At 38.7% G+C, this 17682-nt stretch overlaps 1 protein-coding gene across 3 annotated transcripts in view; it reads right to left on the bottom strand.

The window, feature by feature from the left end:
- Window positions 1-15909, bottom strand: part of snx7 (sorting nexin 7) — a 48539-nt gene extending 32630 nt beyond the window's left edge. For 2 of the 3 annotated variants that reach the window (XM_042400160.1, XM_042400161.1), the window contains exons 1-5: window positions 15477-15909; window positions 4395-4580; window positions 1512-1622; window positions 464-622; window positions 53-251 (exon numbers count right to left, since the gene is read on the bottom strand). In XM_042400160.1, the coding sequence (XP_042256094.1) occupies window positions 53-251; window positions 464-622; window positions 1512-1622; window positions 4395-4580; window positions 15477-15560 (739 nt within the window). In that variant the 5' untranslated portion in view covers window positions 15561-15909. The remainder of the gene's footprint in view (window positions 1-52; window positions 252-463; window positions 623-1511; window positions 1623-4394; window positions 4581-15476) is intronic. The other variant, XM_042400159.1, reaches the window with a different exon arrangement.
- Between the last annotated feature and the right edge of the window lie 1773 nt (window positions 15910-17682).

Below are 17682 nucleotides of genomic sequence, written 5' to 3'. Positions count from 1 at the left end.
GACAAAAAACCAACACATTTCTTTGTGCCCCTGGCTGTGACTGCTGCAGTACCTCTCTGTTCCTTGATGATCCTCTGGGTGACTTTGTCCACAGAGGAGATCTTGTTGCTGAAGTCATCCACATACTCCTGCATGAGACTGAACTCCTCCGGTCGGTTCCTGAGGCCTCGTACCGAGTTGGCCACCGCCCTCACCGTCTCTCCCATCCGGCTCAGGAAGCCTGGACCCTGTTTCCTGTGAGACGCCAAGTCCTGAAGGTGGTCCAACACCAAGACTTCAGTTAAACTGTGCATCACTGTTAGTAAAAGTGCTCCATGACACAATGATGTTCAGTATTAAAGGAATAGTTCAACACAATGGAAAATTTATATTTATTTTCTTTTCTTTCTTTCTTTCAAAAAAAAAAACAATGTGGACTCTCAGATTTTCTCTGTGTGTGTGAGTGTGTGTGTGTGTGTGTGACCTGTGCAGTGAGGAAGACTTTGAAGTGCTGGCTGTAGGACAAGATGGGATGCTCAGAGATCTTGTTGAGGAAGCGATGCAGGGCTCTCTTCCTGGTCTCGATAAAGTCGTCGTTGAAGCGCTCCACCATGCCTTTCATCACAAACTTCTCTGGCAGAGGCTGAGGAAAAGATCCATACATTGTGCTCAGTCAGAGAGTCAAACAAAGGCAGCGTGCCATGATGTTGATGCAGTTCCACAGAGCCAGTATGGTGTCAGTTCCCTTTCATACAGGGAAGTAAAGAGTGGATAGTGTAACACTGAGCATTTAGTAAGAACATGTATACCGATTCTCTTCCTGTTCTTTTGGCTTCTTTAATTCAGAGCTCTATCAACTTCTGTCATTTGTGTGGATTTTAAAAATAATCATAAATTATTTCATCTTTATATGTGTGCAAAGCAGATATTACACATAAAGCAATGTAATATAAAAGTGTATCAGAAAAGCTAAGTGTTAAGACTCAACTCCCAAATTATTCCAGAGCTCCTGGAAAAGATATCTGTTTCCTCTATTCTCATCCCTTCCTTCAGCATGAAAATATGAAAAGCTTCAGTTAAAAAAAAACAAAACAAAAAAAAAAACAGTGCAGGAACTGGAGAAGGAGCCTAGTTTGGCTGTATTAGAAGGTATAAAGTCTGTGTAAGGACTCAAGGGGGGGATGTGTAAACACTATTCCAGAATTTGAGAGGTGGATAAATGGCATTTAAACGCGTTTACCCTCCACTAGAGCCCTGCTCATGATCCAAGTGAGGGACCATTCTTAAGACCATTTCTTCTGAGTTTTATATATACTAGCAGTAATGTTAAGTATGTATGACTTGTGGTTGAATAATTCAAAAACACTGTTATGGGCCAGGTGGCAAACTATTCCAAAAGGAAAATCAATTAAAAAAAGGAAAATGAGATACCACATTGACTGCCTTCCAACCTTTAATATGAGATGACATATGAAGTCACTGCAGCAGCCCACAGATGAGCAGAACAGATGATGTGGTGTGCGGATACATACGTGGACTATGAGCGTTGGGTAGTTTTCTTCCAGTCTACTTCGGAGCCAAAGGAAATCCTGGTAGCGTCGGCGTACCTCATACTCACTGGAGTCAAACTCGCTCCGTGTGGTCTGGAGAGAGAATCCCAAATCATTACCAAGCCACCATGCACCTTTTTAAAGAACATGGAGTGTTTCCATATACTGTATACATGCTAGTATTCAGATGTTACACAGATCTGAACCTGTATTCATCAAGTGTCTCTCAGAAACTCTCCTTGGAACTGCACCGAAAGTTAAACTGGGACTAAAACACTTCAAGTACCTCAGAGTAGGACTGAGATATACTGATGAAGCTTCCCACATTGACTTTCAGCAGGGACGTTCTTGTCTCAAAGTAAAACTTGAAATTTGCAGTTTTTCTGATGGTTGCTGATAGTTATTTGGAATATTAAACAACTGGAACATTTGAAACGCAACCCTAACCCTCGCCCCATCCTGTTTACCCTCTACATGCTCCCCCCTTGGATGTGGCATCAGCAGACATGGGATGTCTTTCCATTGCTATGCTGATGATACCCAGCTGTACATCAAAACTGCCCCAAGCCCTTCTGCAGCCAGGTCACACCTCAGCACCTGTCTTAACCCTTATATACTGTTCATATTCTGACCCTTGATAGTATGGAGCGGGTCATTTTTGACCCGACTCAAGTATCCCTTTATAATTAGTCCTTACATCAAATTTTGAACCACAAATGTATTTTGCGTCTATATATATATCCTTCATTAATGCTTCAGGGAGCAGAGTTTTTCTTTAGGTTTGACATTATTTGTTTATAGAGAAAATACGTTCACAGTCATGCTATATTATGATTTCATGTTATCTAAAACAGGAGAACAAAACAGGTATAATTATTTCTATGAATTTTATTGAGAGTGAAGGATTCAACAAGACTTTTGAATGGTAGGTTCCCACCCGGTGGGATCAAGCTGTAAGATTTTCTCACAGTCAAAGGAATAAGAGGTGTGTGTCCTGGTCACACTGTAGTACAGTGATAACATCCTCACACAGCAGCCTCTCTTAAGTGGCTGAAGTGTTGATCACACTGGACTGCATCAGAAGCAGTGTCACAGTGTGCTGAACTTCAACAGACCTCACTAGCATTTGGTGCTGGGGCTGAGAGTAGAGTACTAATGCATGCACAAAACTTATTTTCAGGCTTCTCCATTTCCATCACATCCGTTAGGTTTGCAGTTAGGCTCTGGTGGGCTGAGGGTTAAGAGGTTGACCATGAACCACAGTGTCCACAGTTTCATGGCAGGCCAGACCTTTGCTGCATCTCACTACCCATCTCTCTCTACCCCTCATTTCCTGTAAGTGAACAAATAAAGCCATAAATGCCCAAAAACTAATTATTAAAGAAAACAAACTTTGTAGAACTTTGCAGCATATATGCAAAAAATTATGCTAAAATGAATAAATATCATACATGTTATAATGATATTCAAAAATATTCCACTTGCATAGTAAAATGTAAGTAAACATGGACAAGCCAATGAATTGACCTAACAAAAATTTAAATATCAAAAGAGGGGAATGATTGGAATTATCCCAGTTAGTCTTATCCAATCACATGGTTTACTATGCTTATAGTAGAGCTGTGCTGTTTGTTTTTCCATAACCTCAGCAACAATCAGTACTTTATCTGATGAGCTGTAGGAGTAGTCACAGCTGTTTAACGTTATGAGGAACTCAGCCTCTGTGGGGAAAGCATGTCTTCTCCTTGTTGGTAGAACAATTCCACCCAGCACAAGAAATGTGCTCAATTTTTAATCACAATGCTAGCTTTTAAATGAGGTGATTGTCATCAAAGGTTCCCGCAAAATATCTCCTCCCATGATTGTCTCTGGCTGACCTCCATGTCCTGGCAGCTCCTCACAGTTAAGAACCCCTGGAGCTCTCCTAATTATCACCAAAGTCTGAAGTGATTTTCTAAGTTTCTAAGTTAAGGGGAAACCACTTATTCACACATCAGTGTGTTTCCAGGTGTTGGGAACAACTATATGTGTAAAAAGTTGTGTTAAGTCTTTTGTGTCTCCAGAGTGAGCAGGTGATGTCACTTAAGTCAGTGTCGGTTGGGGCTGAGGACTTCAAGTTTGAAAATGAAGGAATTTTTGGGTGTGGAGTTAGAAAGAAGTGAGGTTACCAGACCTCTGTAGATGCTCCTCATCCCTGCTGGAGGCTAGCAGCTCCAGGCTACATTAGCTGCTTCTAGCATAACACACCTAAACAGGCAACCGAACAGTCTGTGGTCGAGTTGCATTGTGGGTAATGTAGGCACGGGGTTTTTTAAAAGGAATAAGAATGCATGCAATAACACAAACAATATCTCTGGTTCTGCTGCATCAATTTAAGTCCTTTTATAAAACTGTCTTTCATGAGTCCGACAATATTACAGGAGTACTCCTTTCAGAAAGTCGTTACAATGCTTTTACACCCAGTCCTAAAAGTAGGACCAAATATGCCTCTGACAAATTTTGGTCAATTCAGACTTTCTTTCAGATTTCTACTCTGAAATTCTTGATAAATACAGGCCCAGTTCATTTTAAGAACTTGTTAAAATGGGTCAAATCAGTTAAGTCCCCCTCCACTAAAAAATGTGTTTTTCTTCTTGTTCCTACAGTTGGATGTTTGAGCTTTTCCACACAGAATGATGTATGTGCAGAGTTTATTTTCACATTCATCTGCTGAAAGTGGAAAGTTTCTCTCTTTTTGTGGAAAAAAATCATATTAGCCCAAAATTATTATTGAAAATTGAGTATTTTATACACATCTTACAACATGCCTGGAGGGGATCTTTAACATATTGTATGCATATAAACATGCAAGGCCTCCTTCCTCACCTTAGTCACTACTCTGTACATGATGAAGGTCTCGATGGCAGTGACATGGCTCTCTGGGTTGTCAACAGTGATGAAGAGGTCTTTGGTGTTGGCATCCTGCTGTTCCTCGTCCTCCTCCAGTCGGTACTGGTTGACCATGGAGCTGGGAGAGTTGGGCATTGGGTCTCCATCTGCCAGGGATGTGTTCTGGACCAACAAGACAATGTCACTGTTAATCCATAGTGACTTTTACAACAAGCAAAAGCTCTCCATTATCCAAACTACAAAACTATAGAAATACAGTAGCTATATAAAGGATTTGAACTTCTCTCTCGAGCTGTCTTGTTTCACTCTTTACACAACTACTACCTCTCTCTATGATGGCAGGCTTTTCACCCTACCCTCAAGTGTAGCCATTCCTCTTAGTATTAACTAGTTAGTAGTAATGTTACCACTGATTTGCTCCATACTGTTTTTCTGACACTAGATTTTCTGCACTTTTTGCAGGTAATCATGATTGAATTGCAGTTGGGCAGGCATGGACAAAATACATTCATACAGAGTACATACACTTTATCACATGTTTAAACAAGGTTCAGGAGCATGTAAGGAAGCTAAAAGAAACCTAAGGTATTGGAATAGGTATCAGGAGATGTTTTTTTTCTTTGCAACGATTTGCATCATGGCAAAATAAGCTTGAAACCCTCTATCACTTATTGTTCTTGGATCTGTGAAAGCAAGTTGTGAGGTCAAGTGACATTCTCTCCAGCTTTGCTTAACATTCACAAATGGCTTCACCTCATCAATCATGTTGAAACACACCCATAGCAACCTCTGTTAGAGTTTTACAACCTTTTGGCTGCAGTGTCATTCTACCCTTAGTTCTTCGTCTTTAAAAAAAGTGTATTGAATGTGTTTGGCCCAACTTGTAAATCTGCCTCTCAAACTCAACAAAGTTTCAGTTTCAACCCATAAACTACCAAGAGCAAGAAGCCTGTTTTCCAACAGAGGGTTCAGCCATTGGAAATAAATGATCTGCTGTATAGCACGTGTTTGAAAGGCTAGAAATTCACACAGTAGGTCACATAGCTCAGTCTTTTTTTTAATTATTATTCTTTTCTATCCCATCCAATAGTGGAGTTGTCGGAACATCTGGAACAAGGTCAGTGGACGAGCCAAATGCATCCATCTAAAACCTTGAATTATTACTAATGAATGCTGTCCATTTAGATACAGCTGAATATGTGAGGATTCTGAACACTGTTAGCACTTCTTATCCATGTTGGTTAAATGTTATGCTCAACAGTTCATTCTTGACCTTGGAAAAAGCAGCTAACAAGGCAATTCCAACTCAAGGTCAACTCACTGGCTTGTTGTGTCATACAGAATAATAGTCAGATTCTTTGACGACTGAAAAAATATTGCATTGATGAAAACTCTGATTAGCTCCAAAACAAGTAAGTGGACCTTGAGTTAAGACTGTTTTGTCATCTGCTGTTTACAAGTTCAAGAATGAACTATCAAGGTCAGGAAATGAAGACAGCAATTTTGATAAGTGATTAACCCAAAGTCATTTATCAAGCGAAAATGCCAAACACTTGTTTCTCAAGTGTAAGGATTTGTTGCTTTTTACTTTTTTATAACGTTACAAATTTAATATTGTTGAGTTTTGAAGTGTTTGTCAGACAAAAACTGCAATTTAAAGAGATAACTTTGGGATTTGAGGAACTGTGATGGACATTTTTCTTTTTTTTCCCTTTTCATACTTTATAGACTAATTGCCAATTACAACTAAACACAAAGTACAGCTGAGGCTGATGGGAATATTATTGGTTAATGATGAAATACCTGCAAAACTAAAGTACTGGACTCATCCTGAGGGGAGCATAAATGTCTACTAAATTTCATGAAAATTCATCTAACACTGTTAAGACATATCACTTAAAACCAAAAATGTCAACCTCATGGTGGTGCTGAAAGAACACATACTACAAGCGTTACTGGAGTTGTGACCTCTGTTTATTATGGGACTAATGTGTCTCAGTTTCTGGCCTTCATTCTATCTATCTGTACACAATTTCATGACAATTTCAGTCTGGACCAAAGTAGTAGACCAACAAATAATTGTTACTTGCATCCCTTGACTTGTCACTTTAATAAGGTTATAAAAGTATATCACCTGCTATAATTATCACCACTATGACTGCATCCAAATACTTAAAATACACAACATTTAAGGAGCATATTTCATCATTCTAGAAGACTGCAACTGTGAGGATTTTCAGAAGTTGGGATTTTCAACAGTGATACACTCAGCTTGTCTTTGAGGACTAACTCTGAACGCCATCTGGACCCTGTGGGCGCATTCACAATTTGCAAACCTATCCAGATGGTGTGTGGGGTAAGAACTCGATTGAGGATAAATATGCTCAGTACAAAAATTGGACTGGATTAATCCCTAGTTAGTCCATCCACCTCTCTCACACACAGACTGGACTGTACAGTACATTCAATAATAAAGAGTGAAAGTGTTGCCATTGTCAGAACTGAGCTGTCAACTCTACAGCAATCCACAGCAGTGACATCAATTTGAGAAAAAAACTTTGATTCCCGGATCAACAACATTCTAAATGGTAAAAAGGTCAAAGATCAGCAGTAATAAAACTCATACAGCTTGAAGAAATGTTCATTTTACCCAAATAATGATTATCCATTATGTATAGGCCTAATATGAATAACATCTTCAGCACTCCACCTAGTGGTTAATTTAGGTTACGTTACAGTAAGCCAAGCCATTTCAGACACATTACTTACAAGATTTACTTATGGGGCTTTTGACGAGCAGTGACCTCTGCTGGTACAAGTGGTAATGACAGGATATTTGATTCTATTGATATCACTTCCAACATCAAATTCCAAACAAAATATGATCGGGAAAGAGCAGGGACAAGAAACAGACGGTTAGTCGGCTAATACTTTGAACAGCACTTGACCACACACTCAAATGCAATTTAACATTGTGACATTGTCTTTTTCAGTCAATAATAAAAAGATTTTGGGAGCTATTCCAGTGTGCTGACATTCCAGACTATTAAACATAAAAATCATTCATTATGTTCATATCATCCAATTATTTGGTCTCTACAATTTTTCTTAGATTGAATAATATATAAACATTTGAAATTATTCACCAGATAATTCCACAGTTTGACTCCATATACTGAAATAAGACTGCTTTAATGTGTGCAAACTGAGTTTTAAAATGAAATTTCCTTCTATGATCATCATCACCTGATCTTAACACAAACATGTTTTCAGGCAATAATCCACTTTAGGCTATAAATATAACTAAAAAAGTAGGCTAAATTCTTCAGTTTTATGACTCTTGACTTGATAAACCGCCTGATTCATAATTCATACTGCTCTATTATATGTGTTGCCCCTCCAGTAAAATAAGTGAGAAGTGCAACATGTCAAGGGCTTTATAATCCAAAATACACTTTTGCTTTGTTCACAGTTGCAATACTTTTGGAAACTATTTTCTTTATATAGGCTAAGTTACGTGAGGTTTCCAAGAAAAAATTATGGTCTATGATCACGCTACTCTACCGGAGTGGGGGGGGGGGGGGGGGGGGGGGGGGGGATGTCTCAACTATTATTGGATTGATTGCCATGACATGACTTTGATGATCCTGACAAATGAAGAAGTATTTTCATCTCGCACCACAACAACAGCAAGTCAAAGTTTTCACTTATAATATATTAGCACAAAATTCTGGAACAAATATTCAGCTGACTTTGGCGCCTTTTCATCTATCACCAGCAGCTAATGGTGACATACTGTACTGTGTGTGTGGTTCATTTGGAAGCACGGGCCTTTTCACAGTGGACTTTATGTTGTCACATTCAAATGATCCAGTTTATGCAAACAGCAGTGAACCATGAGCATTAGTGTGCTGCTTGCAGGTCTGTTTCCTGTAAAAACAGCTGAGAAGCTGCTGAGGTCAGCAGAGGTTCCAGAGCCCCGCCCCCTGCTCCGCTCCACACTACAGCACGGTGACAACAAACATGTGATGACTTCTCTCTCCCAGATAGTCTGCTTATCATTTGACTATGCATATGCTGCACGGAGTACTCACTCTGCCTCCTTTTCCAGGAACCACAAACAAACCAAAATGGCAACACATGCTCTGCTTTTAACTGCAGAAAACTGAAGTTAATTCAGACCACAGTATGCACGCACTAATATCCACAACTAAATTCTTTGTGATGAGCTCGCCACGAGACTGGTTGTTATGGTAACAGCCTGAGGGGAGAAGGAAGTAGCAATTTCTACAAGATTCTGGGGTCCACAAATGTCATCGTATGCATATGTTACATTTAACAACATGTGAGACTACCTGAGCCAAATGTATCCACAACTAAAAATAACTGTTATTCACAGGAAAAACTGCTTTGGATCATGTAGCAGCTCAGTTGTTATAGTAACTGTGTTAATGTGTTTCAGTACAAGAGGAGGCGAAAGCTCCTGGCTACATTTATTTCATTTAATATCATGTTTGACTAGAACTAAATGAGCTCTGGCATCAGGAGTCACTGAGCGAACAAATTCAGCTCTGCAGGAATGTTCAAAAATCTTGAAAAATAACGAAAAGAAAAGAAATATATGTAACTGTCATCTTAAAGACTGAACATCAAATCTAATCAAAATGAATTAAAACTCATTTAATTGATACTCTCTGAAATTAAATTGTATTGAACTGAGAAACAAAAATCCAGCTCTGTGCTAAAAATAATAGTTCATGTAGTAAGCAACAGTTTAGCATATTTAGAACATGATCTTGCAGCAGATCATGTACTGTACACTGTTGTTTATTTATCACCACTATGCATGTATCATTACAACCTGCTGTCTGTCTCTCAGTGCATGTATGAGTAGGTAAGATGTAGGAGCAGGTGTGCCAATATCAAAATATAATGACACAGTTGGAGACAAAGAGGGTTTGCTGTTGTCTTCATGTTGGGACACGTCTCAGTGTAAAACCATACACCACTTATCAACAGGAGAAAAGACAGACTGCGTTTGATTTTTTTCTGTGTAAGTCTGTAGTCAGTTTAACCATGGTTAGGTCCATGTCAGCATCAGTACTGTTGCTATGGCTACCTGCAATTTCATTCACTGTATCTTGCACACTGATTTAGAATTGTGGTTAAACTATTTTTCCAGATGTCTTCATATAACAAACAAATCAAACCGAAAGCAGTGGGAATAAGTGAGTGACAGCTTTTCTAATATAATTTACAGTAATGAGACTTAATGGAGTGAGTTTGCAGTATATCATCTATATAGTAACCATGTTTGAATTTGTCTTTTTTTTGTCCTCTATCTTCAGGGATGGCAATGAATGTCTCTCTAGTCCAACACTTTGATCCAGACGGAAATATCTCAGCAACCACAGGATGCATTGCCAGGGGATGCTGTACTAATGGTTCCCACTTTAGTGATTCTCTGACTTCCTCCAGCGCCTTCATGACGTTGGCATTTGTGATTTTTAACCAAATGTCTCAACAGCTGTTGGATGGATTGCCGTAAAATTTGGTTCACATTCATGTTCCCTCAGGATGAAGTGTAATCACTTTTCATCTAGTGCCGTCATCAAGGCAACAATTTACTTTGTCTAATACTTTGGTTTATAACCAAATATCTACAAAACTCAGCTGCACTTTGTGCTAATTAGCAAATGTTGGCATGCTCACAAGCTAAATTAAACAACGGGTTGATGATTTTTCACGTCTGTCTTAACAACAGTTAGGAGCCCAAATGAACACTGAAATTGTTTTTTCTTGCCATAATGATCCCTCCTGTTCATACTGACCATTAGAAGATCCCTTCATAATGCACTTACAATTACAAAAGTTTATCTGAAGCTAATATGAAGCTTCAAATGAGTCAAATCAAGTAGATATCTTTCAACGTTACAGTCTTTTTAGTGCTAAAGTGCCTCTTTTTGTTACTAAACTTCCACCTGCAGCTCAACAGGGAAACACTGTCCGAGGAAACACAAAGAGGGAATTTGATGCTAAAAAGACTGTAAACGTGGCAGATATCCACTTGATCTAGTCAATGTTTGTGATCACACCAGATGGCTCTCCGCTTGGCTCCGTTCCGCTAAACATACGCACTTCGTCTATTTTTGACGGAAGCCGCAGCAAGCTGCACAGAGCAGATCAAACCGGGCAGGACGTCAGACACGGTAATGGCATAGAGCATCCAATCAAGTTTCAAAATAAAACACCCCGTGAAGATCGTATGTCGCATCACTACATCAACATGACGTCATAACTGGTGGCACCGGGCCAGACGTCAGCCGGGTCAAGAGTGTCTCAGCAGATATTTGACACCATGGACAACAAGAGGTTCATCTTGGAAGTGGAAAATCACAAGATTTTATGACAGCAACACTGCCAAACATGGCTGATGACTCTTAGTTTAGTTCCTTTGGCATCCAGAGGTTAATACTCCTTTTTAGACTCTCTCTATGCATTGAAAATGTGTTCTTTATGATAAACTGTTAACAAGTGTGGAACTGAAGTGACAGCTATTCTAACTCTCTGTATGTATGATATAAACTAGATCTACATTATTAACATAATAACTGTTAATCACTGCCTGGTTATAGTGATTAGTATATCCAGGAAGCTAGCTATAAATTCACTGAATATATTTATATGCATCACATTTAAAGTATGTTAGTTCTGTTTGTTTCTCTATCATAGTTACGTGATTTGGGTACATTTTTCATATACATTGTAATCTTTACCTTAATGTCAGTGTTTTCTTCTGTATCTTTCACATACAGAAGCTCAGCGCACCGCCTCTCTACAAGCCTGTCTAACTCTACCAGCATACTGATGTGTATGTAAGTCTCTGAGGGGAAAAACAGCTGTGCCTGGAAGTGCCTTCATGGAAATAGAAAAGGCCAGTATCACAGTGAGCTGGGCAGCACAGCTTCTTTACAGGTTTGAGGTTAAACCTGCGGCAGGTGAAATGACACACCCTCCACCCTGACAGAGCAGTAAGGACGCACTGATCAGCCTGTTTTTTTCATACATTCTTACTAAAGCCTGACCTAGATATGTACTGAGCAAGACATTATGTAGTTTTTATCATATTACTATTATGTCATTTACACAGAATGAGTGTCACGCTACATGTTAACAACTCATTAGCTATCGTTCACACTACTGGCAAGCCATGACATTCACTGGCTCGGTGGCTAACTGGGAACTAATTTAGATACAGTTCAACTGTAGCATTTTATAGCGTCTGTCAGCGTTATACTGACAAGACAGGAAACGACAGGGCCGCTGTTCATTCACTCGCTAGAATTGTCTAACTAATAATGAAACGTAAAACCAAATTTGTCAACAGGCTTCACACCACTCGACTGCTGTGCTGCTGATGAGGAAGAGGAGGAGGAGGTGCTGACTGTAGCTTACTGTAACAAAACCAGGCTGTCAGGCTTATTTAGTGTATACAATTATGAGCGGATATGCTTTATTATCATTCAACTCATGTATTTCACTCACAAGTAAGCACCTTATCATGAAGACACGAACACAGACTCTGTTCTGCTTTGTCAGGGGCCAGCTCAGCTGTGATGCCTTCAAGTGAATTGAGATTAGTGTGTTGCCAACAGTGGACAAACTACACAACAGCAACTACTACTGCTAATAAAGTTACTCATGTTACTTATCGGCCGTGAAAACATCAATACACATTTATCTGCAATTAGCTTCTATTAGATGATAAAATCGGCCCACTGATGTATCGAAAACTTTCCAAGAGCCACCACCGTTCCTCGCGTCATGTTATTTTTCCAACCTGGAATCATAACTTTACAGCAGTAATATAATCTCTACAACTAACAGCAGGGTAATGTTGAAATGTAAGAATTTCAGCACTGATTCCAAAATGATGGGCCTATTTTTTCTGATATCTCATTTGTATAGTATGAATATGAACAAAGCAACTGATTCATAGATTAGTCAAACAACAAAAGTCATTTATCAGGCAAATCTGCCAAATATTCTCTGGTTGCAGCTTCTCCAAAGCCATCCTCTGTTTTATATCTTTATAAACTGCTCTGAGAAACTGTAATGGGAATTTCTCACCATCTTGTAATTCATAAATCATACTAAATAACCAACAGATTGATCAACAATGAATGTGATTATTAGTTGCAGCACTATCTGAAACAGCCTGTTCACGAGCTACTTCCTGCAAATACTGACTGACACTGTTGTTGTGGAGTAAAGAGGGAAGTTTACAACCACAGACTGTAAAAGCTGTTATCAGTCAACATTAGGCTAGTTTCTTTTTAACATGACTACAATCTTTTCCTAACTTCAGCCAAGCAGTGTTAGCTGCCTAAACTTAACAGACTGAAGACACATGTGATACATCCAGTGAGTGGCAGGTCTGGGCTTTTGCTAATTTTGTTAATGAGAGGTCAGGGGAGAATGGCCAGACTGGTTTTAGCTATAGAGGAGCATCTCTGAACACACAACATGTGGAACTTTGAAGTAGAACTAGAGCTACAGCAGCAGAACACCAGGTTCCACTCCTGTCACTGGTTGAAAAACCACATACTGTAATCATACTATTGATTTTGGCTTGATGATCCTGATCATACTGTGGGTGAAACTAATAAATGTTCAAAAATAGTGAAACATGACCATCACAATAACTTGGAAAGCTTCAAATAACTTGTTTTGTCTAAGAAAGAAACCCAAAGACATGCAATTTAATTTCCTATAACATATACTGTTTGTTGTTGTGCTGTTGTATGTTTTGATTATAATGGATCTAATTATCTGACTAATCATTTCAGCTCTAGATGTTACTTGAATAGGTGCTTTTATTTTGACATAAAACCCTCAACAATCAGCAATCATCTGATCACAGAGCATCTTCACATGTCAGGTGATATTCCAAACAAGCATCTTTACATCTTCTGCCAGCCAGGAGATGACAACACAGTTGCTGTTGACAACAATAATGCACCAGAGGCCTGTACTATGAAGCAGCGAGGTAACTTCAGGTTTAACTCTGGGTTTTCAGTCCTATAACGCTGGCTCACTTCTTACCGGGGTTCATCACCATAGTAACTTATGCTGAACAGCTAACCTGCTCTGGAGCAGGTTAACTTCAGAGGACTGGATCACAACCTGTCAACACTCCAACCACTGACCAATCAGTCATCATTCTTACAAGATCCCGACATGGACAGAAGTCCTGAGTTACAATAAAGTGACAAGTAAAAAAGTGTGATATATATATTTCTATAGGTCAGTGGAAACATTTTATCATTCCATGTTTCTATTTCCACTCTGGTTTTAAAACAGAGCTTCTAACAAACAGAGAGATCGTTTACAACACTAAACACATGATGATGATTTTAGCTGCATTTTAATAGTAGAGTGAAGCTGACAGTGATTTTACACTCTGATTCCATCACTGCAGCTCAGAACAACATGAGACAACTGTGTGATGATAACTGGAAATAAAAACAAAATATTGTCTTTTATTAGAGAAGTAATCCACACTGTTAATTGGCTCCTGTGATTATAAAGCAACATTTGGGTCAGTCAGACCTCATCACTCATTAACTACTTTTCCACTCTTTGCTTCAGTAGCAGAAACAGTCTGATGTTATTTTTAAGTTTCTTTTTTTATGTGACATATTCAGAATGGTCACTTCATTCATGGTTCTGATGATGTCGCTCATAATTAACAACCCTGCCTCTGTAGCTGGATAGTAAAACCATAGGTTGACTGAGTAGGTTGATAACCAGCTTCATAGTACTGGTTATCTGGACGGCCAATGTTAGGCTCAGTGAAGCCAGATAAGGAAAAGATATCCCGGGTATGTTGAACTTGCTTTGTCGTACAGGCCTCTGGTTTACAAGGTAACGCAGCCATGCGCATGGTTGCACATTGTATTGGTGATACACACTACGGCCCTTTACATTCATGATTTGTGAGAAAGTAGAATGAAACTGCTGTTCTCTCTGTTTTGATTGAGCTTCCCTCAGTTCACATTTGGCACTAAATCAACCACAGCATTTTGTACACTTTTTAAAGCCCTCACACAGAAATACATGTGGATGTATTAAATCACAATATGTTATCTACATTAGGTCGTGAAGGCTATGTTCTTTTGATTATTATTATTATCAACACCATTTCTACCTTTTTAAACAAATGTGTGGTTCAACATTTATATCTACTATCTCTGACTCCTGTGATCAGATCACATTTAGACTTGGAGCTCTATGACTGCTCATTTAAAGAACAGTGGTACATGTAACTTGGCAAGTAGTTACAGAATTTATTCAACTTTAAAGTCACTGTGAGGAAAATAATGTCACACCAGACATCATTCAGAAATTTCACAATTAATAGTGCCCTCTATTATGAGCATAACACATGGCCTATGAAACATAACTATTGAGAATTGTAAACTCTTAAAACGTTTGATTCGGCATCTACATAATGCACCATTAAGCACTCAATCAATAGCATTTTAACTTGAAGTTCAAGATCAAATTCGTTTGCTTAAAAACAGGTTTTCAACAGGTGAACCAGTCTGAGCTGAAACTCTGTTGCAATCCACTGCAAGTGTTGATTGTTGTATTAAAGTCAAACCGAATTGAAAAGTCGAACCTTTAGGTTAGTAAAATCTCTGAAGTACTTGTCTATCTGGTGTAAAGCTTTGAAGTTAAGCAAACAAACATCAACTTCATAGAAAACTAAAGGGAGTTTGGCGTTTGTGTTGTAAAAAGCAGTAAAAGGCGGATGGGACAGTCGGGTCCTAAGGTCAGCTCATCAGCTGATTCCTTCTCTACGTCACTAGGAGCACTTCAGACTTCAGACTGGCACAACCTATAAAACAACAGTATGAAATAGGCTGTGTGTTGTTCTACATGCTAAAGGTAAAGCGGCTATGTCACAGCCAGTCAGGGTCAGATCGATCCACGTAGCAAGAAGAGCGATGTTCGTGTTTGCAGCTGAGAGCTTTTCGGGCAGTTGTTCTTTACCTTGCTGAAAACCTCCAGGTCTTCGTCTTCGTCCAGGTCCAACATGTGTCCTGAGAAGTCCGCAGGAACCGTCTGTCCGCTCATCTCACTCTCCAACTTTCTCAATGAACTGATACAGACATGAGAGGTAAACTTCCCCGACAACTTCAGAACTGCACAAAGACACCGAGAGTAAGCGAGATCGCTACTTCCTGTGGTCGGTTTCACAATGAAGCTGCGTGTCGACACGGCGGGAGGTCGCCGCTCATTCACTCTCTCACATTCTGAACGACCTGAAGACTTCTCACCTTTCTTGGACGTACAGATGTTACAGTAATCGGATCAATATCGTTAAATGAGCATAAAAAATAGACAACAATGCAAAATGTTATAGATTTGTTTTATTTTTCAATTGTAGCCAACAAACTGTGGTCAGAACAGCAGCATGCTGGGAAATACACAGTGGAAGGTGGACAGTGTTCCAAAATAAAGACAAAAAAAAGATATTGTTAAATAAAATGTTTTTTTTTTTGCTGTATTTTTTTCTTTTCTTCGTGATTTCTCATGATCATGATTATCATGATTTTTTCCTTTTGATCATGTTATATACACTATTAAACAACAGAGTTAGTCTGAGCCATGTAGAGAGATGTCATTTTGAATGTACTTCTATACATGCTTCACTTTAAATGTTCACACGTGTGTGAGAGTGTGTGCCAGCATCTCTTTGACATCCCATTTAATTAATACTTTAAGTTTTTAAGCAAAACATCATTATAAATGATTTAATTTTCACACAATAAGTTTTGATATTTATTTTTCTGTATGTGATTCTCTCATCTTCAGTCTAATTATTCAAACTTTTTCATTGGAATTTTTATTTTTTTCTTTGATAGGTGACTTTAAATATTCTGTATGTAGCCTTTGCCTTTTGTGTGTTTCTTTAAATGTATTTAATTGGTCTATTAGATATTAATTATGCTCTGCTGCAGGTGTATGAATATGTTTTCTCTTTGTTTTATTGTATTTATCACATACAATTATTTGCAATTTACATGTTCGTGTTTGCAATGTTTTAAAAAAATCCAGGCTTTTGTTTTGGCGATCAGCAGGATACTTCCGGTATGGTCCTGCTTTGGATCGCTCCTCTTGACGCAGCTGATATCATGAGCGCGCATATGCGGAAGGATCAGAACAGCAATCACTCCCTTCATGATTCAGCTGTGGGAACAGAACAGGATTGCTTACAGAGCACTTTAAGTTTTCCAGCAGACTCCAACCAGTGAAAACGAGCCATGATGGAGGTTTACATGGAAAAACTAATGGAAGAAATAATGATTAATAGGAGGGAATTCAGAGAGAATCTCTGTGTGGCAGCAAGGAATGTCCTGCAGGCCAAAACTTTGCTCTCAGAGGGGAAGAGAAGTCAGAACTGGCCCTGCAGTGTGACCACTGTTGAAGCAGAGGTTACTGAGCTTTCAATGCAGTTTAAATAGTCAAACTTCCAAAATCACAGTCAACTTTATTGGCCAACTATGTTGACAGGGAAACTCTCAGTGTACACAGTAAAGAAAACAAATTCACAGGACACAAATAGACATACAGATAAACAAAGATCAGCAAACTTGTATCTTAGGTGAGAAATTATTAATATTTCACTTAATTCTCTATTAAACAGTGTTCAATGGTCTTATGTTTTTTAATTTATTTTTATTTATCCTTTATTTAACCAGAAAGGTCCCATTGAGGTACAATATCTCTTCTGCCAGGAAGTCCTGGTCAAGATGGCAACAGAAAAAAAAGGTTTCACATAAAAGTACATATGCGGACAAATAAAATCACAAAAAACATACCAAAACAAAACAAACAGACACAAAACATGCAGCTAAAAAGATTCATGGCAAATAACGGTACTTGTTAAAAGCAATAACATTGTTCTGAAAAAACTGATTTTAACATTTTTAAACATGTCGAGAGGGTAAAGATCCCAATTGAGGTATGCTTTGCAGCTCATTCCAAGCTTGCAGGGCGTGAAAGTTGAGCGTGAAGTTGGAGTTAGATTCATACATTCTCACTGCACATTCTGATTGGATAAAAATTTACATATGTTGGAAATGGTGTATGCATTGCTTTTGTACGTACATACATCTGGTCCGTGGAGTTGAATGTTGGCGCATGTTAAAACACAACTAATTAACTAATTAAAAAGGTCACTTGCTTTTTTGAT

This window comes from Thunnus maccoyii, chromosome 21 (genome assembly GCF_910596095.1).
Source record: "Thunnus maccoyii chromosome 21, fThuMac1.1, whole genome shotgun sequence".
Taxonomy (NCBI): domain Eukaryota; kingdom Metazoa; phylum Chordata; class Actinopteri; order Scombriformes; family Scombridae; genus Thunnus; species Thunnus maccoyii.
Note: the sequence above shows the minus strand (reverse complement) of the source record. Positions and strands in the feature narration are given on the sequence as shown.